Below are 25,162 nucleotides of genomic sequence, written 5' to 3'. Positions count from 1 at the left end.
CTCACTTTCACAAACAATACTGTATAAAAACTGAGACATGTATAAAAATTCAAAAAAAATAAAACATTATTCTGCATACATGCACAAAGAAAACCAGTAATGGAAGAGGTAGCTGTATTAGTCTATTATTAGTATTAGTAATTTTGTAATTATGTATTAGTAATTTTATAGAGAAAATAGCATTAGAGCTGAATAACTAACCCAGTGCATTAATTGTAGATAGCCTGATTTATAATGTATAGGAAAGATAATGATTATACTTAGTTTTGCGAAAAATGGAGATGACAATATTCTAGCGATGTTTATTTATTTATTAGCTTATATCCTATTTTTCACTCAGAATCAAAAAGATGCTCCTTCCTCTTATTTAGCCCAACAATATCATTCCTGTGAGAGAATTCTAACAGAACATTAAATGTAGGATATGTTTTTTGCCAGACATCAAAAATTTGTGAAAATGTCTTATATGCTTAAATGTCTTAAGCATATAAAATATTCTGCTCTGCTCTGCTCTACTCTACTTTATATAGGACCATTAAATATTTCCCTTCTGATCATGTTTATAATTGACACCTCAACTGTGCTTGAATATAAATAAAGGTATAAAAATTGAGTGTTATTTTTTTATTAATGTAACTGAATTTAGTGGCTACACTTTTTATTTAGAAGAGGTATTTTTTATTTTTCTCTTTTGCTTCTCAGTAATATGTCGGATGCCCTCGCGAATGCTGTATGTGAACGCTGTCGAGCTCGTTTTGATCCCACTGAACGAATTGTCAACAGCAATGGAGAACTGTATCATGAAAACTGCTTTGTCTGTGCTCAGTGCTTTCGCCAGTTTCCAGATGGCCTCTTTTATGATGTGAGATTATTACACTTTTAATAGTTTGGAAAGCTACTTAGTTTTTTCCCCCTTCCAGACTGAGAAGCCTAACTCAATTATTTTCTATGGAGTATACAGTTGTCTGAGTTTTAATCTCCGTGTTCCATTTCCCTTTTGTCCCCTATGTAATTTTTAATATCATCCAACTTTCAACAGGCTCTCACTTTCTTAGACAAGTAGCAAGAAGAGTTCAGCAGTCACCAGTTCAGGTACAATGTTAGCCAGATTTCTTCAGCTTAGAATCTTGGACAAATGTTGGAGTTAGAATTCAAAGAAATTCTAGTCAGCATGATTTAAGTCTATGCTAAAATTATAGTTTAGAGCTACGTGTACTAGCTTGAAAGCCTGTATTCCTTTCACATCCTCTAGTATAGCTGCAAAGGTAATATTGGAAGCTTTCATTTCTGTGAGCATTAATTGAAGATTACAAATCCAAACATTTAGAAAATGATTTTTTTTTCCTGGGATGTGTATAAACCAATGTCATAAACCAAGCATGAAAGTATACATGTTTCAGTTATCCATAGTTAAGATTAACCATAGTTTATCCAGCTTTAAACATACCAGTACACTGTAGTCAGTTAAAATTAGAAGCCATGATAGTGAAACAGAAGGAAGGGAAAACAAACACTTTTTCTTAAAAGAAAAATATTACAGGTCCAGTTGTGCCTCCTTTTATTTTTTTAATTGATTTGATTTAATAGAAATGCAGTGCCAAACAATATCAGAAGATCATGGGATATTATCTTTTGTACATTAAAAGTAAATCTCTTTATAGTCAGTAAAGAAAGGCATATTTAAAATCAGAGGGTATAGCTATTGAAGTGAGATAAGAGCACTGTTACAAAATATCTAATGAATGTTACAATTATAATAAATGCACGAAAATGCTATTGTGATTTGAAGGTGGGTTAATGTTTTGGAATGAACTTCCCAAAAGTAAGAATCAATAATGCAAGATCCCCCAGATATTAATGAGAGAATTCTATTGCTTTGTGTTCATACTTTCTATAGTTGTTTGTATGGTGAATGTTTTATAAAGATATGTTTTCTTGCATATATCTTTCAGTTTGAAGGGAGAAAATATTGTGAGCATGACTTCCAGATGCTATTTGCACCATGCTGTGGGGAATGTGGTAAGTTTTCTGCATAAACGATTCAAATCTAATTTTGTCTGTTTATTAATACTAGTTGTAAACCATCTAATTATGAGATCCTGGGTGTTCTATAACCATTAACCTATTAAGGGTTCTGGGTATTCTATAACCATTAACTTATTAAGGGGAGGCAGTAGAGAGCAAATTAAGAAGAAAGTATTGTAATTTTTTTATAACTTCACTGGTCATAGGTAAGAACAAAAGTCATACATGGAAAATTATACATTTTTTAAAGAAAATCCTGACATTCAGACCTTTATAGGGCAGTCTTTGTGGTTCAGTGAAATAGATATTAGTTCTGTATCTAACAAACCTGGATTTGTCTCAGTGGCCTTGAGCAAGTTAGTTTTACTCTTAGGTTTCTCATTACTGTAATATAAAGGTAAAGGTAAAGGTTCCCCCACACATGCGTGCTAGTTGTTTCTGACTCTAGGGGCCGGTGCTCATCTCCGTTTCAAAGCCGAAGAGCCAGCGCTTGTCCAAGGACATCTCCGTGGTCATGTGGCCGGCATGACTAGACGCCAGAGGCGCACGGAACGCTGTTACCTTCCCACCGTAGTGATCCCTATTTTTCTACTTGCATTTTTACGTGCTTTCGAACTGCTAGGTGGGCAGAAGCTGGGACGAGTAACAGGTGCTCACTCTGTTGCGCGGCACTCGGGATTCAACCTGCCAAACTGCCGACCTTCTGATCGACAAGCTCAGCGTCCTAACCCACTGAGCCACCGCGTCCCTTTTACTGTAATATAGCAAACTACAAAATGCTTTCAAAAAGTTTTGCTACCTAACTACTACTATGGAATACTAAGGAGTCTTCTGAATTGAAATAAGTTTATGAAGTGTGGTATTTCTGTTTCAAGGTGAATTCATCATTGGCCGAGTCATCAAAGCAATGAACAATAATTGGCATCCTGAATGCTTTTGTTGTGAACTCTGTGATGTGGTTCTTGCTGATTTGGGTTTTGTGAAGAACGCTGGCAGGTAAGAATAGATAGAACTATGTCTGTATTTTATATGTTAAATGTTAGCAGTTGATGAGATAGGCACAGAAGGTAAATATGAAGTTGAATGCATTATATAAACTAGTGATATGTTATGGAAAGGAAGGTATGTCTCCAAAAAGTCTGGAGAACGAATGTGTTGGCAGCCATTTTCAAAATGGTAATTCTTTTAGGCAAAATGCTAGGAAGTAGCTAAGTGTCTGTATAAATACAGTTATGTTAAGATGGATAATACTTAGCAACAATGTTGTTGGATAGACAGAATTTTGTACCAATATAAACAAAATTGCTTTATTCTCCTTTTGAATGTATTTCCAGTTATGTAGTTTTTAAATATACATTTTAAGTACAAACGAGACTATAAAGAATGTAAAAGTAAAAAACAATCAATGGAAAAATTATTTGGAAAAAAAACAACAAAATAGAATAGCCTCAAAATACGTGCAGCAACTTTCAGTTTTCTAACCTATTCTTAGCATTTATATTATTTTCCTTAATGAAAATAATTATTGAAAATTAAATGTTTTATTTGTTTGTAAATTCTCTGAATCTGTCTTTATGTTTTATATTTGTTCTATTATATTGGCTAAGAAAATTTACAATTTTTAAATTAAAAAGAATTTTTAGAAAAATTAACGACAGTCCTTGTGCTTTTCCTGTAGTAGATATTATGCATTTGTGACCACAGCATACTTCAATTTAGAAAACAGTTAGAATTGAACTGCTAAAAGGCAAATGGGAGGATTCTACATTGTTTTAGCTAAACATTTAGCTTGTATGTGCGTGTGTTCTAAACATAATGGAAAACATCAAAACTTATAAGTTGCACAGTATAAAGTTGACTAGAATCTGAAATGTAGAAAGATAATAAACATGGTAGCACCCATTTGTGATAGAATTGCAGTAAAGTTATATTGGCAAAGTAAAACAGATAGCTGTACAAGCACAGTTGCTCCAGCTTCAGACAATCATTGTTCTAAGACACTATGGTAAATGCAGTCTACTTTAAGTAGGGCTAAGTACCCAGCTAGACTTACATCTTAAATTATTAAACTGAATTAAGTTAATAATTTGTAGCAAGCTGTCTAAAAATTCATTAACCGTATTCATTCTTATAAGAATCTGCACATAAAATGTGTTTTGTGCATTCGCTGCTATTGAAAATGGTATCTACGGCCAAAGCTATAATTAAAAGGAGCATTTTGTTCAAATATGATGTTTGTAATTTATTCATCTTGAGGTATAACAAAAAGAATCTGCAGCTTTTGTATTCTTCTGCAGCTATGGTGGGAGAATTATAAAGTTTGCTTAAAACTAAACCCCATATTCGTAAACCTCTCAAAAGTTTGCATTGTAGATGTAAAGAGCCATGTGGTACAATGGTTAGAATGCATTACTACAGGCTACTGCTGACTGCCGACTGCCAGCAGTTCAGCAATTCGATTCTGACCGGCTCAAGGTTGACTCAGCCTTCCGTCCTTCCGAGATTGGTAAAATGAGGACCCAGATTGTTGGGGGCAATATGCTGTCTCTGTAAACCACTCAGAGAGGGCTGTAAAGCACAGTGAAGTGGTATATAAGCCTAAGTGCTATTGCTAAGTGCTAAATATTAAACAACTTTGGGGTGAATTCCTGCCTGCCTTGTTATATTGTAGACTGCACAAAATAGGATTTGGACAGCTCCTGAATATTACTAAAACTTCTCTATTCACTATTTGAATATATTAAAAGGTCAATTCTTTCATCATCTATTTCTGGTGAAGTTACTAAACTTTTGTTCACTGAAATTTCAATCTATATCCTAACGGAATTATTACTTTCTACTATTTGCTATGCAAAAATTATCACAAGATTCATAATTTCACACAACCTGATCTGATTCCTGAAATGATGATAAGGTAAAGCTGCCTTTTAGTTTTCTGTAGAACCAGATTATGCTTATGAAAAATCTATTGGTGATATTTCCACTGACAGTAACACTCAAAAGAGTATTCCAGGAAATCAAAAGAACTGTGTTTCCTGATAGTATCTGTAACTCTTATCTTTGTAATTCTCCTCACCCACCCATCCCCAAACCCCTTAAAAATGCTAGGTAGAAGGCAAAAAAAGGGAGATACTATCCATCCTGGGATAGAGGGCTTTGGAAATAGCACCATTTACCACCTCAGTCACCCTTTCCAGTTAGGATTGTTGTATATGCTTTGTTTCCTTAACAATTAAGTATTAGATCTTGTGTTTTTGTAGAAAAGCTGTTCTGCTTTCTAGGAGATCAAATCTTGCTGGGCAGCAAACTTTTGTTAAGGAAGTACTTTGTTGGGGGGTATTTACAGTTCAGATTTAGCACTTAAAGAGCTGTCGTTTGTTTTCCCGTCATAACTTGAAGGTAACCTTGCAACTCTTTTGCTGCAAAACAAATCACACAAGGCCTCTTGAAACTTTTCAGCAACAAAAAAATACATGATCGGATCTAGGGCACCATTTAAGCTGGTGAGGCATGAAGTAATGCGATTGCCAAGTGCCAGGATCCTCTGCGTTGCACAAGTAGTTTTCACACCATCGTAATTGAGGATATAAATATAGCGGTTGACATGATAGGGCACAAAGCAGACCAAGAAGATCATAAGAACCATGATTATCATTTTGATGGCTTTTTCCTTCAGATGATTTTCAATGCGGTGCCCCTTCTTCAGGCTTCGTATGATCAGTAAATAGCAAGTTACTGTAGTAAAAAATGGAAAAGTGAATGCAACAGCCAGTGATACAAGAGCATGGCGTGATGCTTTCTCTCTGTAAAGTTGGAGGCAGATGGTGGTATTATTCATCTCAACTGTCTGCACACTGATCAAAAGAGGTGCCATGGCCACGGCAACTATAGCCCACAGGAAGGCACAGGTCAAATGAGCATAAAGTGACCTGCGGAGTTTGAGGGACTTCACAGGATGCACGATAGCTAAGAAGCGATCTATGCTGATGCACATGAGGAAGTAGATGCTTGCATACATGTTGAGGTAGAAAAGAAACCCTGTGAGTCGGCAAGGGAGCTCTCCAAATGGCCAGTGATTGCCTGAAAAGTGGTAGACCAACCGAGTTGGCAAAATGAGCACAAAAGACAGATCGGCTACAGCAAGATGCATCAGGAAAACGTTGGCAGGGGTATCTGATTTTTGGTCCCGAATGAAGAGCCAGAGTGCCAAAACATTGCCCAGAAAGGCTAGGATGAAATCGAGAAGGTAGAAAATAGCAAAAAGGATGTTTTCCATGTGACTCTCTTTGCCACATTGCTCTGAATTTGACAGGGAAATGTTGAATAACAGGCCTGAAGAGTCTGCTTGGCTGTTCATTCCTCACAACTGGTCTTCAATCTGAACCTGAAATACCAAATAAATAAACATGGATGAAAATATTACAGTGCCAAGAAATCTGTGTTTTATTATTTGTTATATGAACTAGCAAAAAATGCTGTTTGTTTTCCTTGCTATTGGATGTTGATTAGGTTTTGTCTGATAACCCCATTGCCAGACTTTTGAAAAAGCCACCTCCAGATAATCAGCAGATCCTCTAGAATTAGATGCATAAACAAAAATATTATATATGGGCATATGAATCCTGGCTATTCTTTTTATAAACTATGCATGCAAATTAGGTACAATTCTGGGAGAGGGTTTTCTACTTTTAAATTTTTCAGTTAGCCATATTTCAATTCAACTCTTAATTATCCCTATACATAACATGCAACATTATATTGTGTGTGTGTGTTTGTGTGTGTGTGTGTGTGTGTGTGTGTGTGTGTGTGTGTGTGTGTGTATACACATTCAATTGCAGTTCCACAGAAGTGGTATATACTGTGCATTGCATGCACCATTTGCTTGATTCAAAGTGCTTTGTAGACAGATCTTTGTAAATAAAAGCGATATAAATACTGGAAAAGCTTCTGTTCCCTATGGTTAATCTCATTCAAGTTTTTAGATATAATGAAAAGCATAGAAATAATATAAATGAAAAATTCAGCATTATTTGAATATAATTCTAATATTTTTGGAACATAAACACTTTATACTAATGGCAAGTATTAATTCTGCAACTTGACCACAAAGTATTCTAGATACTTAAAAATATATAAAATAAAGGATTTCCTCTACAGCAAAAAGATAAATAGTACTTTATATCTTAATGAAGCTTAACAAACATTCCCAAGTGCTAGGCATGCAGCAGATTGTCTTTTGTTTGTATTCAATTCTCTAGTTTATTAAGGGAATCATAACTATTTGTCTTAAAAAATAACATTAGAAATCACAGCTACTTCTATTTTCTTAGAACAGCAAAGCTTTTCATTCTTCATGTAAAGTTATACTTTTATGAGTATTATGAACATTAAAAATAAACTTATATCAATTTGTTGTAACAGTGGTAATTCATTTATAAATGTAATATTTAATCAACAATCTTCCACCTATTATGTATACATTATACTATATACTATAATCTAGTAATATTAAGTAGAACACCCAACTGTGTTCTTAACATTACAGGCAACAATTCTTGAACAGAAATAATAGAAACTGTTCATTTGGAAACACCAATACAAGTTAGGAGATGCTGTATTTTCTAGGCTAATAAATGTTGACCCTGATACCAAAGCTCTTACCTCTTGCAGTTTGCTTGCAGTCTGATCAAGTTGTGATGAAAATCTTTGAGCTCTTTATGACACCAGCAAATTTAGAAAATAGAACACAGCTGTAAAAAGTTCCATCAGAGGTTGACTTTAGGAAATTCAGTGAAAAGGGAGCTGCACTATATAGACTTCTGCTAGGTGTGATTGTCCTTTATCATCTTGCTCACAGAAGAGGGGGGAGATAACATGCCTGTGAAAGACTGTCTTAATTCCAGCTAAGCTGTTGGCAGAGGGAGTTACTAATTGTTATTGTATTTATGAATATTCCAATGTTTTCCCTGCTCATTAAAGCCTCTCTCTTTGGACCTCTGCCTTTTACACTGTGCCTTTGGAGTCTTCTGGCTGCCTTAGAGGTCTTGGAGAGTATGGCAGAAGGGGAGGGGAAATCTAGTGCTACAGACACAACAGGACATTTCAGAAAGGGATAATTCTATAATGGTGGGAATGCGAGCGAGAAGGACGGCTACCATAGTAACGGCTTTGTGATTCTAGGACCTCCCTTTGCTTTGCACTGGACAAGGATCTATAGGATAGTAGACAGGGCTTCCAAATGAGCTGGGCTGCTAATGGTTTATCAGTGGAAAGGGCTGAAGGCCCCTTATTCAGTAAAATGGGAGGGTATTCTTCTTAGGACACTTGCAGTAGGGTCTCTATGTCTTGCCCTGTATAATTAGACTTCATTCCACAGAGAGGAATAAAATTGATGCCTTTATCCTGAGAGCAACACAGCTGCATACTCCCATTTATAAAGGGACGCTGTCTGCTTTCTTTCTGTGAACTGTAGCTCTTGTCTTAGTATCTTCGGCTTTGGGGAGGAAGAGCAGAGGAGACTTGTGAAGCAAGTGTGCTAATAACATTCCTTTCCACTTATGATGACTGGGCTTTCTATTGGGGGATTGTAAGGAACACAAGATTCACAGTGGCCTCATGGAACTGAGATTTATTATTAGCTCCTTTCTATTAATAAGGACCTAGAGGCCAAATGACCTTGCTTGGATCTTTCAGGAAGCCTGGGAGACTGTGCATTAATTTGAGTCGCTTAGCTCTTTTCTAATCGATATTTGCATAGTTTATCAATTAGCTTTTCATGTTATCTGTGCATTCAGTCCCATGAATGAACAAAATGGAGCACGTTCTGTATAGGGAAAATTGCAAAATTAAATGTAAATGCATTTGTGTGCACTTGTATATTTGAAATTTCCCGAATTTTTAAAAACCATAAACAGATGCACAAAAATTCCATTTGCTGAAGAAAATAATACTGACATTTACCTAAACCAGTTCAGTGTAGATGTAATTCATGCAATAACACACAAGTTCCAAACATGGTTTATTAATTAATGTTCTCATTAAGATTCAGAAGCTCTGAAGTCTAACAAGAAATTAGTTTGCAAATTACTGTTATTTGAATGATGTCTCTCAGCATTTCTCTTTCCAACTGCATTTTAGACACCTTTGTCGGCCTTGCCACAATCGTGAGAAAGCCAAAGGCTTGGGCAAATATATTTGCCAGAAATGCCACTTGATAATTGATGAACAGCCTCTTATGTTCAAGAATGACTCCTATCATCCGGATCATTTCAGCTGCACCCACTGTGGGTACGTTGGCCATGTGCTAAGTCATTATAAATCTCCTTTTACATAGTAAATTATTGAACTGAATCTCCTCTGAACATGAATTGCCTATTAAGAAGCTAGATGTAAAGTTTCCAAGGTACAAAATTAATTAGATAAACATTTACAATAGAAAACCCTTCTGAGGTTTAATGGACAGTGGCTCAGTAATTCTGATTATTTCTGATTTCTAAAATACAAGTGATAAACCAAAGTCTATATTAAAAATAGTTCTTCCAAAGTATGTGTAAGAATGAATAATGAGGCAAAGGAAGTCTAAGGAGTATATTTCTATTTAAGAACTTTTCCCCTTTTCATGTTTGGTAGAGCCTGTTTTAGATTATGTAGTGACTATTAGCACATGCTATCTGTGACAAATATTGGTCCCAAAGTCTTTAACTACTAATGTTGTTGGTATAGGAAGGAATTGACCGCTGATGCCAGGGAGCTGAAAGGAGAGCTCTATTGCTTGCCGTGCCATGATAAGATGGGCATTCCAATCTGTGGGGCTTGTCGGCGGCCTATTGAGGGTCGAGTGGTCAATGCTCTAGGAAAACAATGGCACGTTGAGGTGAGAACTTCCCCAATCTGCTGCTTGCTGGAAATCAATATTACCCTTCCATTTTTGATACAGTGGGTTCTCCTGCTTTAATAAACAGATATTGCCGCTGTTCTTCATACACAATACAGTTTTAAATGAAATCAATCTTTATTTTGCATTTAGCTAGATTTGTAACCTGTCTTGCCCCAAATATATAAATAGTAAAAAAATACATGAAACAATAATAGATGAAACTGTTTTCTGCTTTAAAAGATAAATTTATTAATATATTAGGTCAGGAAAATTGTGACCCTCCAAGACCATAGGTTACTGATTGTATTAACTTTTATATACTGTTTTAAATGATGTAATTCAAATTTTATGGTACGGTACATATTTGATGAATAGATCCAAGATATTTTTAATATTTTAAGAGAATATTATGAGTATTCTGTTTTGATATGTTTTGATTTCAAGGTATTTCATCTTGATAGTGATTGTGAGAATCCAGTGTAGAAATATTGCTAAATAAAAAAGCAAATGTCTAAAGAAAAGACAATATTCCTACCTTATAACCAACAGATATTTACCTAGGATTGCTGGGGTAACAATGACTCAAAAGGTGCAATTGTGAATATGTTTAGAAGCACTAGAATTCATGTTCAGCACAAATATGAGTGTTATTGAGAATGTTAGTTTCGTATGAAATTTGACATTCCACTACTAATTCTATATAATAAAGATGACATAGGAATCTGGAGTGAAACACAGCGTATTTTATTGCAAAGTTTGATTCTGGAATATACTGTATAATTCCCATTTCTTCTTAGCTATTTGGTATAATTTAGAAATCAGTATGCAGTAGCATAAAAATGAAATATATTCAAAGGAGGTACTTTCTTAGATCATTGTTTCTAGTCCAGCATTATTTGAAAGCACAACAACATCCTCTTGGAGGAGGTGACTGTATACAAAACAATGAAATAACATGAGCTTAGTATCTCTGGTTTTGCTTTCTTCCCATATGAAACTCCATAACAAATGTTATGTCATGTTTGACATAACTTCTTTGATAATGACCCTTTGATATAACATGTCCTTTTCACTTTATAGCACTTTGTTTGTGCCAAATGTGAGAAGCCATTCCTAGGACACCGGCATTATGAGAAAAAGGGTCTGGCTTACTGTGAGACTCATTACAATCAGGTAAAGTCTACTGTCCTTTAGAAGATATTTTATTTCTCTTTTTATTTTATTTTATTTTTTTCCTTTTCTTACTGTTTGACAGGGGAAACAAGGCATAATATTTTTCTGTAAGATACAAATTTTGAATGAGAGAATTTTTAAAAAGATAAAATTTAAAGATATGGTAGATATACTAGTCTTAATAAATACTTAATGTCTAGGAATACTTTGCCCTTGGGAAGTAAATGCAAATCAAATTGTCTCTAGGTTGGCTAACCATAAATAGCCATTCGTGAGTATGGAGCAGAATGAAGGGCAGAAAAAAGAGAAGTCAGTGCCAAGAGTTTTCTAGTTGGAATTTACTGGAAGAAAACATCGTGTCTTGCAATGGAAAATAAGGCATAATTTATTGTTTGTTGTAAGCTAGACTGCTGAAAGAAATAGATTATTTTTCACTGTGCTGTGCACAGTGCTCCTTATAAAGAAACAAAAAGGTGCTTTAAAAACAACCCAGGTTTCCACAGCTTTCTCAAAGGAAACTGATCAGTAGCACTGCTCAGTTACAAGAGAATCTGTAGTCTGGGGAAATTCTCTAGGAATCTTTCATTGCTCTATGCCAGTGGGCCCTAACCTTTTGGGCACCAGGAACGGCTTACATGGAGAAAGGTTTTTCCGTGGACCAGTGGCGGCGTGGTTTCATGTGCTGCCTGCATCCCGCAGTTGGGGCTTTGCTTGTTTGCTTGGCCTGGTTTCTGGCATGCTGCGGACCAGTGCTGGTCCATAGAGCGGGGGTTGGGTACTCCTGTTCTATGGTGTACCCCTGCACTGGAAGACCAGGATCTCAAAGAGGCTTTAAAAGGGCACATGGAGTTCCCTTTCCTCTCATTTCACATTGTGCAAATTCTTCAGAACTGCATTTCAGTTGAGGGGAATCTTGCGTTGTTATCTCTTCATCCCTTTTACATTGCCTAGAGCTTATAACAGGCTTATACCGCACATCAAATCTACTGTCCTTTCTTTCCTCTACAATACATTGATTTTAGTGGGGCAAATAAACATTAAAAGTATTAGTGTTTGGGAGGATCAACCTAGAGATATTTTAAATATTCAGCTAAATTAAAAATACAGCTTGTCACACTGATGGAATACTTTCTAATTATTATCAAGCACTTATCACCAATTGAAGGAGCCTTCCCATGTGATCAAAGGTCCCCTTAACTATGGAATGTACAATTGTTTAGTTTAATCTAAGGTCCTCTCAAACCTGAAAGGGATAAACTGTATAACTGAAGTTAGATGAGTTCTTCCAAAGCAACAAGTATAATTCTTATGACTTTTTAGGTATAAACTAGAGAAAAAAATAATCTGAACATTATGAAGGAAAACCCTTCAAGCGTGTAAATAAACTCTCCTTACTTCATCAGATCCTCATCCTCTCTCTTATGGATAGATAAGATCAGAGCAACAGCTTTCAACTTCAAAAAAATGCGGTTAAATAAATCAAAGACTTTGCTCCGATTCTGTACTTTAAAATTGTTTAAGATATGCAGTTTTTAGGAATTAAAACTTGATTCTTTTCAGTTGTGAAAAAAAAGCTGTGAAGGAAGGGAGCAATAACTGAGACCACTCTTCTAGAGGCACCAGTGAATACACTGTAAGGGCTGAAACATTCCTTCCTTTGAATAAAAAATTATTGCTTTTGTTCTTTTTTATGCAGCTCTTTGGAGACGTCTGCTACAACTGCAGCCATGTGATCGAGGGGGATGGTAAGCTGTAGACTCTCAATACACCCATTGCAGCTCTGCATGCACAATTTTCAATGATTCTTTTCAAATCTGTCTCCTGAATTTGGAACAATGTTATAGTGTGATAACATCCTATTCTTTACTATTTCTCACTAGTGGTATCTGCTCTCAACAAAGCGTGGTGTGTAAACTGCTTCTCCTGTTCTACCTGCAACATCAAGCTTACCTTGAAGTAAGTGGCCAGGAAAGACTAACTCAGAAGGGATTTTCATTAAGAAAGGGATTCAAATAAAACAGTAATATCTTTAATGTGGTCCCACTACACCTGGAATATTGTGTCGGGTGCTGATATAACAGAACCGAGCATCTCAAATGCTTGGTGGGCTTGAATCATTTCTCTGAGTATGGGATTCGTTAGCTTGGAACAGAGGCTAACAGTAATGTGTAAAAAGTCATGCCATGAAGAAAGTGAAAAGACTTTTTTTCAAACGTTAGGACCAGTATCACCCAGTGAAGTTGCCTGAAAGGAGATTTAGAACAGGCGAAGGAAAGCTATTCTTTATATGTTATGCAATTAACCTATAGAATGTATTACCTCTAGACCTGGTGATAGCTACTAACTTAAATAACTTTAATAAGAAATGGTAAATCCAGAGAGGATGAAGGGCTTTTAGTATTCAGTTGTATCTCTGATTTGAAATCAGCCTCCCTCCAAATTCTAGTTGCAGGAATAATAGTTTGCAGTCATTTAGAGGATCTGGTTGACCACCAAGTAAAACCAAAACTCTGACCCAGCAGACTTATTCTTCTTGTGGGCCCAAAGGACCAACTACAAAGATTGCCACAATAAAATAGTTGAAATAATTAGTTATCTGTCAAGAACACATTCTAACAGCAAAGGGAGCAAAAAACCCATGATTAATTAGAAAAACTCTATGTAAGGAGGTTTTCCTGGATAAGGCCAAAATAGCAGTCAATTCTCCAGTGAGTCCTTCCTTCTCATTAAGTGGCCAAAGTATTTGAGTTTCAACTTCAGGATCTGGCCTTCTAAAGAGCAGTCAGGGTTGATCTCTAGGACTGACCGGTTTGATCGCCATGCAGTCCAAGGGACTTGCAGGAGTCTTTTCCAGCACCATAGTTCAAAGGCCTCAATTCTTTGGTGCTCAGCCTTTCTTATGGTCCAACTTTCACTGCCATACATTGCAACTGGGAAGACCATAGCCTTGACTATACACACTTTTGTTGACAGGGTGATGTCTCTGCTTTTTAGTGTGCTGTCTAGATTTGCCATGGCTTTCCTGCCGAGGAGCAAGCGTCTTTTGATTTCTTGGCTACAGTCCCCGTCTGCGGTGATCTTGGAGCCCAGGAAAATAAAATCTGTCACAACCTCCATTTCTTCCCCATCTATTTGCCAGGAATTGAGAAGGCCGGATGCCATGATCTTGGTTTTGTTAATGTTAGGTTTCAACCCAACGTTTGCACTCTCCTTCTTCACCCGCAACAAGAGGCTCTTTAGTTCTTCTTCACTTTCTGCCATTAGGGTGGTATCATCTGCATATCTTAGGTTGTTGATATTTCTCCCCGCAATTTTAATTCCAACTTTTGATTCATCTAGCCCTGCCTTTCTCATGATGTGCTCTGCACATAGGTTAAACAGGCAGGGCGACAGTATACAGCCTTGCCGGACTCCTTTCCCAATTTTGAACCAATCAGTGGTTCCGTGTCCAGTTCTCACTGTTGCTTCTTGACCCGCATGTAGGTTTCTCAAGAGACAAATAAGATGGTCTGGTACTCCCATCTCTTTCAGAACTTGCCACAGTTTGTTGTGATCCACACAATCAAAGGCTTTAGCATAGTCAATGAAGCAGAAGTAGATGTTTTTCTGGAACTCCCTAGCTTTCTCCATGATCCAGCGCCTGTTGGCAATTTGATCTCTAGTTCCTCTGCCTCTTCGAAATCCTGCCTGTAGTTCTGGTAGTTCTCGATCCACATACTGCTGGAGTCTAGCTTGTAGGATGCCAGTAAAGCATAACTTTACTGGCATGTGAAATGAGTGCAATGGTGCGATAGTTTGAACATTCTTTGGCACTGCCTTTCTTTGGAATTGGAATGTAAACTGATCTTTTCCAATCCTGTGGCCAAATTTGCTGGCAAATTGAGTGTAGCACTTTTACTGCATCGTCTTTTAAGATTTTGAATAGCTCAGCTGGAATACTGTCACCTCCACCAGCTTTGTTGTTGCTCAGCTTTCCTAAGGCCCATTTCACTTCACATTCTAGGATGTCGGGCTCGAGGTCAGTGACCACCTTATCATGGTTATCAGGGATGTTAAGCTCGTTCTTGTATAGTTCTTCTGTGTAATTTTGCCACCTCTTCTTAATCTCTTCTGCCTCTGTTAGGTCCCTGCCATTTTGGTCCTTTATCATGCCCATTTTTACATGAAACGCTCCCTTCATCTCTCCAAGTTTCTTGAAGAGATCTCTGGTCCTCCCTATTCTATTGTTTTATTCTATTTCTTTGCACTGTTCATTTAAGAAGGCATTCTTATCTCTTCTAGCTATTTTCCGGAATTCTGCATTCAATTGGGCGTATCTTTCTTTTTCTCCCTTGCCTTTCACTTCCCTCCTTTTCTCAGCTATTTGCAAAGCTTCCTCAGACAGCCATTTTGCTTTCTTGCATTTCTTTTTCTTTGGGATGGTTTTAGTTGCTACCTCTTGTACAATGTTGCGAACTTCTGTCCATAGTTCTTCACTCTGTCTATCAGATCTAATTCCTTAAATCTATTTGTCACCTCTACTTATGCCTGTGCACTGTATATTCAACAGGGATATGATTTAATTCATACCTGAGTCCCCTAGAGCCTAATGCTGGGAAAGATTGAGGGTAGTAGAAGAAGGGGACGACACAGAATGAGATGGCTAGATGGAGTCACTGAAGCAGTAGGCGTGAGCTTAAATGGACTCCAGAAGATGGTAGAGGACAGGAAGGCCTGGAGGAACGTTGTCCATGGGATCGCGATGGGTCGGACACAACTTCGCAGCTAACAACAACAACAACAACAGCAGTCAATGAAATTTTACTTTTAAATGTATAAGAATTAGTGTATTAAGTTTGTCCTTCATAGCAAGAGCGTAGAATCAGTGGACCACAGGAGAAACATAAGAATTATAACAGAATTGGAAGGGACCTTGGAGGTCTTCTAAACCAACCCCCTGCTCAAGCAGGAAACCCTATACCATTTCAGACACATGGTGACTTAAAAACCTCCAGAGTTGGAACATCACAACTTCTGGAGGCAAGTTGTTCCACTGATTAATTATTCTAACTGTCAGGAAATTTCTCCTTAGTTCTAGGTTGCTTCTCTCCTTGATTAGTTTCCATCCATTGCTTCTTGTGCTGACTTCAGGTGCTTTGGAGAATAGGTTGACCCTCTCTTCTTTGTGACAGCTCCTTAGATATTGAAACATTGCTATCATGTCACACCTAGTCCTTCTTTTCATTAAACTAGTCATACTCCTGCAACTGTTTTTCATTTGTTCTAGCCTCCAGCCCCCTAATTATTACAGGAATTATTATTAAGTACATAATAAAACTAAACATATCTAACAGTATTGCAGATACCAATAGGATCTTGCGCTTGGATAGTCACTTAAGTATTCTATTTTAAACCATAGGTTGAACGAGGCACTTATTTGTATGTAGATTTACTACCAGGACTTTGGAGAATTTTGCCCCTTAATAGTAACTATAGGGAAAATGTACCTCACATCTTCCCTACTTAGTTTTCAATGACTTTCTGAGTAGAATTTATTGGTAATTTGTTTCTTTCAAAGGAATAAGTTTGTGGAATTTGACATGAAGCCAGTGTGCAAGAAATGCTATGAGAAGTTTCCTTTGGAGCTGAAGAAAAGGCTGAAGAAGTTATCTGAGCTGACCTCCAAGAAAACACAACCCAAAGCTGTGGATCTGAATTCTGCTTAAACAGGCCTCTTCTTCCTTCACACGGCACTCTTCTTCCCTAGTAGCAGTCATCCAAGATTGGTTAAAGGGCCAAGAAACACAAAACCTCACCAGTTGCATCTAGTAATCTAAATGTTTTCTGCTCAGGTATAGTGCACAGAGTCTGGCCTTTGGTGGGGGGGAAACTGTGGCTGTACATGAACATGCACTATTTTCCTTTTCTTGTAACTGTGTTTTGTGATTTTTCCCCCATTTTTCAGTATTAAGAGAGCCAGATTTATAGTATATGTCATAGTATTCCATTGTTAAAGTAAGATGTAGAAGTGGGAGATAGGTAACTTTGTACCCTTTGTGAACATTATCTTAAAATGGCAAGGGACTAATAATTAAATAGTGAACTAACAATTTCAGTTAAGCTATTATGACAACATGATAAATCTACACTGGTTTTATTAGATGGCTGTCCATATCACTGTAATGGTGAAGCTTGATATGTTTTCTTTTACCAACCAAATATTTCAGCTGCTGAAACAGATACTAATGCTTAAGCTAAACTTTCTATCTATTATATATTTTTTCACATTAGAAACAGCAGAAAATAAGACCTGAATGGACCAAAATAATTTAGTAGAAACCTCTACTTTTTGAGATATGCTGTCTCAGGCAAACATAGCTAGAATCAGTGATTATTCTGTTAGCAAGAAGGTTTTGTGAATATCAGTTGGTGTAATCCATATGCTACACTTTACAATTGCTCTCCATTTCTTTGTGATTCTGCTAATGCCATTCCAAATAACCTGCACTGTATGGTGTTATAGCAATACTTTGGGCTTTCCATTTTGAACCTAAAGAGTCTGTTTTTGTAATATTGCACCATAGTACTTGTGTTCTTATGATCAGAATATGAAATGGAGCAGAATGATTAGTGCAGAGTAAGATGCTTATTTGGTAAACTTGGTTTCTCTTCAGTAATTATAGTAAAGATGTATATTATCTCCTACTTGGTTTATTATTAGCAATTGTGATTGGCACAAGAGAGGTCATTTTTTTATCTGAAATCATACTTTTCAGTATAATAGAAAAGGAAAAAAATGCACAAGGACTAGCATATTTTTTATAAATAGAGAGAGTAGTAAGCACATTCTCATTGAATGAATTACTTTCATCAAGACCTTCCTATGTGATCTAGTAATATATTTGAGCTTATGTGTCTGAAATACCACATCCATTTTAGCAAAGTAAACAAAGTATTATGTTTATGCTGTCTGCTCAGTCTATTAAAATGCTGAGACAACACTTGCAACATCCTAGAGAAGTATATGAGCACTTGTGCTCCATTTTTGCTAGAGCAGCAGAACTGACTGATTACATTGCTGAAGAACAGTGCACAGGCATAAGCCAGTAGTTATAACACAGAACACATTAATACTTATATAGTGGTTTAGCTACATGAAAATATATAAATGATAAATCAATTTATTCTAGTGATGTCATCCTCTGAGGTCATGTTATATAAACATTCTTAATCCCTTACTAAAATGGTCTTTAATCGCCATAAAATAGACTAGAAGACTGAAGTTGAAGGATTTCCCTCCCCCTCTCCTCCCCCCCCCCCAGGGGTGCTATCACAGGTTTCAGCTATTCATGTCACCATCATAACCAGAAGCCAATCAAAACACCCTGCTGCATTATCCTACCCAGAAAAACATGAATTCTACCTATACAGCCTGATTATTACAAATACTTACTCCATAGCATACACACAAGTAGGTGCCACAATGGGACATGTTTCCAGCTCAAGTAATACAAATAGTTCTCAATTTACAAGCACAACTGAGCCTGGATTGTAACTCATAGTAGTCTTTAAGCAAGGCACCCACGTGACTGCCTCTCTCAACAATTGCAATGCAAGTTCTTTCTGTTGCGGTCGATAAGGAGCCGTGCGGGGTGGCCTTACAGTGTGGAGGCCCAGTGCCCACCAGCACATGGAAATCTACTGGCTGGGAGATGTCAGTTGGCTAGGCCCACCTTGCTCCAGCTTGTACAAGGGCTCCATTTTCATAGTGATTCAGAAGGCTCCTTCTGCGAATTGCAAAACTCAGAGAAGGTGTCTAAATTGTGCATAGTGAGAACATTAGCATTTGCTAGCATTTTGTCCTCTGGAGAGGAAAACGCTAGCAAAGCCAGAATTCTGAAAGGCTCTGAGACTCAGTGTTCTGAAACTTTCAGACCATTAGCAAAGCTGACTTTCTGAAAGGCTGTGAGCCTGCACGTTTGCTAGCATGTTACCAGATTTGAGCTCCATTCCTGCAACGTGGGGGGAGGATTTCCCTTCCCTGCCCAGAGAGCAGGAAAAGTCCCTCTGTGCACTGGAAGAATGGACCTCAAATCTTCCATTTTCAACCTTTCTTGCCAGTTTTACTCATTGACCTTTTGAGGAAGCCGGCAAAGAAGATTGCAAATGGCAATCACATGATCACAGGGCACTTGGTAGTTGGTCATAAATGTAAACTGGTTGCCAAGTGTGCAAAATGCAGTCATGTGACAAGGATGAAAGTGGTGCAATGTTTTACAAGTGCTTGTAAAGTGTTTTAACCTCCCATTTGCTATGGTGACTGAAGGACTGTTAAACAAATAGTCATAAGTTGAAGACTATCTGTGGTAATTTCTTCAGTGATCATAAAGATATAAACATAACCAGTACATGAGAGATTTTGCTGTTAAATGCAATCGAACAGGTTCGTATTATTTTATTCAATATCTTGAATGTAGTTGCACCATACTTGCTTGCACTATATTCTTAAAGTAAAATATTTTTTCATATTTTATGTGCACTTCCTTTATATAAATTTATAAACAATTCCTGAAGTTAGCAAATAACTCTTAATGCACAGTTACTAACCTCTGTAACATACTAACCCATTATCCTGTGGTATCATTGGCACTGCTAAATATATAACCTCAACTATTTAGACAATCCTTAACTATTAGCATGGTAAGCCACTTCACTGTATAAGATTTGATGGAGTGTTTTCATTCAACATACTAATTATCTTTCAATGTATGGATGTAAACTTTTAATAAAATGTGCACACATAATATTTTTACTCTGTACTTTTCTCTATCAAAAATTCCTGCTGGGTTAAAATATTGTAATTACTTTCTATAGTTGGAATGATAAGCACAGCTATGTATCTTTTAAACATAACATTAAAAACTATTTTACAAGCCACGTATGCATAACTGTATTGCTTTTATTTCTATTAGGATTCTGTCTGTTTAATAGAAATCATTGTCATTGTGATATTTCATTCTAATGCATCTTTCTCCATAGATGATATTCGAATATTATGCAAAATATTTTCCTTTCCAGTAAAATATGCTTTCATTCAATTAGGACTGATTATATTATGGATGGTTACACAATCAGCCAGATGTTTAGACTGGATTTTTATCCACCTATCAAGTCCTTCCCAAGGACCTGGAATAGGCAGATGTTTGATGATGTTAAAGGTATGATCACAGGTTGTAAACTGTTCCAAGTAAAGTTACTTTTTGCAATTAATTGATGGTGATTTTATCAATACCAATAGTGTTCAAGTGGTGCTCCAGATATTTTTGGATCTTATCCTATGTGTGTTGGTGTTATCTTGGTTTCTTTTGCTAGTTATTCTACTTGCAGATCTTTATATTTTGTGATTTTCTCCAGTTGTTTTCTATTTCGTTGTTTCCAGGTACTACAGTGTCCACCATCTAGACCAGGGGTGTCAAACTCAATTTCATTGAGGGCCACATCAGCATTGCAGTTGCCCTCAGGGGGCCGGGTGGGTATGGCCAAGGTGGGCGTGGCCTACTGGGTGGGCGTGGCTAGAGTGCATATGGCCTACTGGGTGGGCGTGGCCAGCTCTACATTGTTCACATCAAGGGTGCCTATGGGGGCCTGGTCAGGAGTGGGACAGATCTGAGGGTCTCTGGCAGAAGGAGGGTCTCTGGGCCAGGGCCAAGGCAGTGGGGGCCGTTCCCTCACTGTTTCCAGGATGGCTTCGCGGGCCACATGAAACCACTTCGCGGGCCGGATCTGGCCCCCGGGCCTTGTGTTTGACATGTCTGATCTAGACTTTTCTTTTTTAAAACAATTGTTAAATCTGGGGTGCTGTGTGACATATTCTTGTCTGTTTGAATTCTAAACTTCCAGAACACTTTATTTGTTTTCTCTTAGTTTACTTTGTGGTCCCACCAGTTCCTGCTTACAGGCATTTGCTGTCTGTTGCTGTCCCCAATTCTGGCTTTATGTGCATTCATTCTTAAGGCTTGGTCCTATGCAATCAGAATTAGCACCTCTGTCTCTTTCTTCAATGTTCTTGCTCTTAGCCATTGCCAGGAGTTGTTAGTTACTTACCCTGCTTCTTTTTTTGTACTGGCCATGTAATACTTTGCCGTCTTTTTCTGTTCTTCATTTGGTCTTTCCTGTAGGCCCATTGGGTCTCTCAGGTATTCAGTAAGCTTTCATGGTATACTAGCTTCAATGCATCTTCTTCGCTGTCCTTTAAATATTCTTCCAATGCCCATTTTTCTTCTTCAACTGTTTGATGTACTTAACGACATTCCACACCTGTATGTACTTCTTACTGAATAAAGTCTATTAACATGCCTGCGTGGATGAAGGGCACAATTTTTTATCATTATGTTTTTGGTCTTCATATCCAGGGCTTTTAGTTCTGCTTGAGTCCAGTCCACTTATCCAGCTGTGTATCTAATGACTGGCATTGCTCAGGTGTTAATTGCCTTTGATAGCATTTCCTCCACTGAGGAAAACTTTTAAGCTTATGATGTATTTAGTTCCAATCTTCTTGACCTCAGCGTACATGAGGCATACAGCTTGAAGTATGACCAGGTATTTGTAGTGACCTTATTCATCCAGACTCTTGATATTATTTCATAGGGCAAGTTCATTTCTTCAGTTTTCACTATTTCACTATTTTTCCTATGATGATGATTACTCATCTCTGCATAATATAACAGAAAGTTTAGTTACATTGTAGTTACTAATAAGCATCCTGAATTTTTAAACTATGCTGCCTAATAATATTCCACAGGCCTCTAATAGCCACCACATAATTTGTCTCCTCTTGATGGATCCAGCTTTTCTTCCTAAACAAAAGTAATATGTTTTTCTATCAGAAATAGATATATTCCCAATTACAGCATTGATTTTTTTTCAGTTTTGAATGTAGTGCCTTTCTCCATAACTGTGAGAGTCTTCCAGATAAATTGCACCATCTACTTCATGATAAACATGTATGTAACAAATGGCCATCATATCCACAACCTCTGATTAGGGCATAAAAAGTACATTCACTTTAAGTAACAACTTGTATTACATTTTATTACCTAATATATCATACATTGATTGCTACAGCTATTTATTTGTTTAACTTCTATTCTGCCACAATCATCCTTTGATCTAGTCAGAATCATTAAGGAGTTTGATAAAAGCAGATTATGATAGATTATTCAGGAATTTATTTGGGTTATACAGTATTTGACTTAGTACCATATATTTCTGGAAGAAATGGAACTGTATGTATTATGTATTTGTGTTTAAAAATGAAGAAAATATTTGTAGCATATACTTAACATAAAACAAATTTTCAAAATATGTTTAGTTGCAACATAATGTGGAATTTACGTTTAGAATTCAGAAAATATGCAGTATAGTCCGTCATCTTGATCTTGCTAATTTCACAGCAAACAGCATCAGCAACGAACATAATTCATAAAATATATTTATGCTTTTCATTTTTTAAAAAAACGTATTTTAAAAAATACGGAATTTCACTTACACAGAAATATTACTACTCTATCATACATAGGTCTAGGACAGGGGTAGACAACCTTGTCTCTTTTATGACATAGCTGACTCAGGAATTCTGGGAGTTGAAGTCCATGAGTCATAAAAGAGCCGAGGTTGCCTACCCCTGGTCTAGGACAACTTGTGCCCAGCTTGGTGCAGCCATCTCACCGCCATCAGCTTGCGACTGCCATCAGCTTGCCGAGTTGCCTCTGCCAACTCACTGCTGCCAAGTTGCTGCAGGACAACTCCACATGGCCAACTTGCTGAGGAAAAACTCTGCGGATGGCCAAGAGAGCCAGGCATGCAAGCAACGGGTGGGCAAAGCACAAAGTGGTGGTGGCAGCCGGAGATTTTCATACCTCTCACCATGCTGCTATTGCTGTTGCCAAGAGGCCAGAGACAGTGACGGGTGTGTGTGTGTGTGTGTGTGTGTGTGTGTGTGTGTGTGTGAAAATGGGATAATCCTGGCAGCCATTGCCTCCCTGCTGCCCACTGCTGCCACTGCTGTCCCCAGCCTCTTCGGCCCAGAGTTCGGTGGCAGGGGCAGCAGCAATGGTGGGTGGGTGAGAAAATGGGAAGTCCCTGGCAGCTGCTGCCACTCTGCGCTATGTCCACCCACTCACTCGCCCTTCCACACGGCTCTCCCTCCCATCAATGGAGAGTTATCCTCCAGCGAGTTGGCCATGTGGAGTTGTCCTGCAGGCGACTTGACAGCAGTGAATTGGCAGAGGCAACCTGGTGGTGAGCTGACAGCAGTGAGTTGTCCCATTCCGGTCATACATATGCATATGACCGTTAATTGCAGAACAGCATACGTTCATCTCAATTGACAAGAGATGATGTGACTACTTTGGCAAAATAACAGCCAACATGCTGGCTGCTATCAATTGCTAAAAATACTTCAAGAACAGGTAAAAATGCACTGTGATTTTCATAATATGAAATATCTTAGGGGAAAAAATACCATTGTCTCCTCTTATACACAAAACATTGCAGTATCAACCATAGATATTAAGTTCCTTGTTCTTACACCAAACTATTCCAAGAAAACAATCATTTCCATGAAAAGAATTGGTGGCAAAGGGCAAGAAGAACAAAGGCTGTTTTTGGTCGGATCTATAACTTTGTCAGAAATGATCTGACAAAGCATAATATTAGGTATGTTTACATAGGCTGAAATTCCACTGTGGAAGCTTGTCGAATAGTATATAGATTAGAGAAAGCAAGCAAAAAACTAAAATAGTATTTAAAAAAGGATACAACTGCAATTCTCTCTCAAACAATAAATGCTTTGTAAATTTACAGAACTATTTAAGCAGATTTCAGTCTTCATTCATAATAACGTCATGGGAGCATATTCCAGAAATAGGAAAGAGTGGGAGCAACACTGAATCCAGTGCCTTTTTTTAATTTGCAGACTAGTAGGCATATATGACACAGAGGCATGTTTTATCAAGTTCAGGTAGTCCTCAGAAAATAAAATCTTCAACTCATCAGCATGCTGTTTTCTTTCAATGTAATGTATTTATAACTAAAAAATAGCAAACATAATTTTGCACTGTACTGCTGATGGCTAGACTACACTAAGAATGTGATCAATATTTCCAAAGAAGGAGGTTATAATTATTAAAAAGATGGTAGTGTACAAAATCTTGATACGCTGATAGTACAATGTGTAACCAAGCCAGATATGATTAAATTGCAGTCAGCTAAGACCACACTTATTTCTGGTGTAGCAGCAACTGTATGATTCTCTTCTCTTTGGTTAAAAAAAAAGCAAAGTAACCAAATCCCATTTCTTTCAAGAGAGCAAATATTGCAAATCTGGCACAACCTTTGCATGATGATAGTTGCATCTTCAGACTGGGATATTGGGCTTTCTCTGTTTGTTAACAATGTTCATTAGCAAATGAACGTATGATGTCAACAAGTCATCCATTTTGTAACCCTTGGGGAAAAAAGCAAAACAATATTTATAGAAATAAACAGCATCTACATATTAATCAAAACAGACAATCAAAAAGCCAAAAAGAAACAAAAATACCAAAACACCTCCTCACTAGCAATCAACACCCAGATGAGCAGATTAGCACCAAGATTAACATTAGACCAACAGTCAAAGAAGCAAACAACAGCCCAATCAAGCAACCACCAAGACCACTCCCACCAACATGGACAGGACAAGCCACTAATATATAGAAAAGAGAGCAAACCCCACTCCTTACTAGAATTGATATTACCTAGTTTGGTAATGAAACGTCTGCATGGTGAAAGAGCACCAAGGACACCACAGTTCAACCCTGAGCTAGAAATATTCTATCGGTAAAGCAATATTAAATCATCCCTTGGATAGAGTTACAAACATTTTTAATAGTTGAAAGAACATCTTTCCCTATCGATGCAAGCATTGTGCTATTACCCCTACTTAAAGTGTTATCTTTGCACAAGCCAGATTTACTGTAAAGGCTAGTCATCTATTCCTCATAGAGTCATACGCTTAAATATCCTAAAACCAAGAGGAATTTATCCTTCTGACGCTCTGGCCCAAGA

At 37.4% G+C, this 25,162-nt stretch overlaps 3 protein-coding genes across 3 annotated transcripts in view; 1 reads left to right on the top strand and 2 right to left on the bottom strand.

Annotated features, from left to right (window-relative positions):
• Nucleotides 1–19,990, top strand: part of LIMS2 (LIM zinc finger domain containing 2) — a 29,002-nt gene extending 9,012 nt beyond the window's left edge. The window contains exons 2-10 of the mRNA XM_083364591.1: nt 703–862; nt 1,953–2,019; nt 2,901–3,021; nt 9,163–9,312; nt 9,748–9,898; nt 10,982–11,074; nt 12,771–12,819; nt 12,955–13,030; nt 16,632–19,990. Of these exons, the coding sequence (XP_083220717.1) occupies nt 703–862; nt 1,953–2,019; nt 2,901–3,021; nt 9,163–9,312; nt 9,748–9,898; nt 10,982–11,074; nt 12,771–12,819; nt 12,955–13,030; nt 16,632–16,779 (1,015 nt within the window). The 3' untranslated portion in view covers nt 16,780–19,990. The remainder of the gene's footprint in view (nt 1–702; nt 863–1,952; nt 2,020–2,900; nt 3,022–9,162; nt 9,313–9,747; nt 9,899–10,981; nt 11,075–12,770; nt 12,820–12,954; nt 13,031–16,631) is intronic.
• GPR17 (G protein-coupled receptor 17) lies at nt 5,366–6,382 on the bottom strand (the record flags this gene model as incomplete). The annotated part of the gene is made up of 1 exon (XM_083364303.1): nt 5,366–6,382. One exon carries the CDS (start codon nt 6,380–6,382, stop codon nt 5,366–5,368), a length of 1,017 nt encoding a protein of 338 aa, XP_083220429.1.
• Nucleotides 19,991–22,131: 2,141 nt separating the features above from the next.
• The window catches only part of MYO7B (myosin VIIB), a gene marked incomplete at its 5' end in the record, with an annotated part of 71,435 nt that continues 68,404 nt past the window's right edge, over nt 22,132–25,162 (bottom strand). Inside the window, 1 exon segment of the mRNA XM_083363289.1 lies at nt 22,132–24,560. Within this exon segment, the coding sequence (XP_083219415.1) occupies nt 24,471–24,560 (90 nt within the window). The 3' untranslated portion in view covers nt 22,132–24,470.

The sequence above is a fragment of the Vipera ursinii genome (assembly GCF_947247035.1).
Source record: "Vipera ursinii genome assembly, chromosome: 5".
NCBI classification, from domain to species: Eukaryota; Metazoa; Chordata; class Lepidosauria; order Squamata; family Viperidae; genus Vipera; species Vipera ursinii.
The sequence above is the reverse complement of the archived record's forward strand: the minus strand, read 5'-3'. Positions and strand labels throughout refer to the sequence as shown.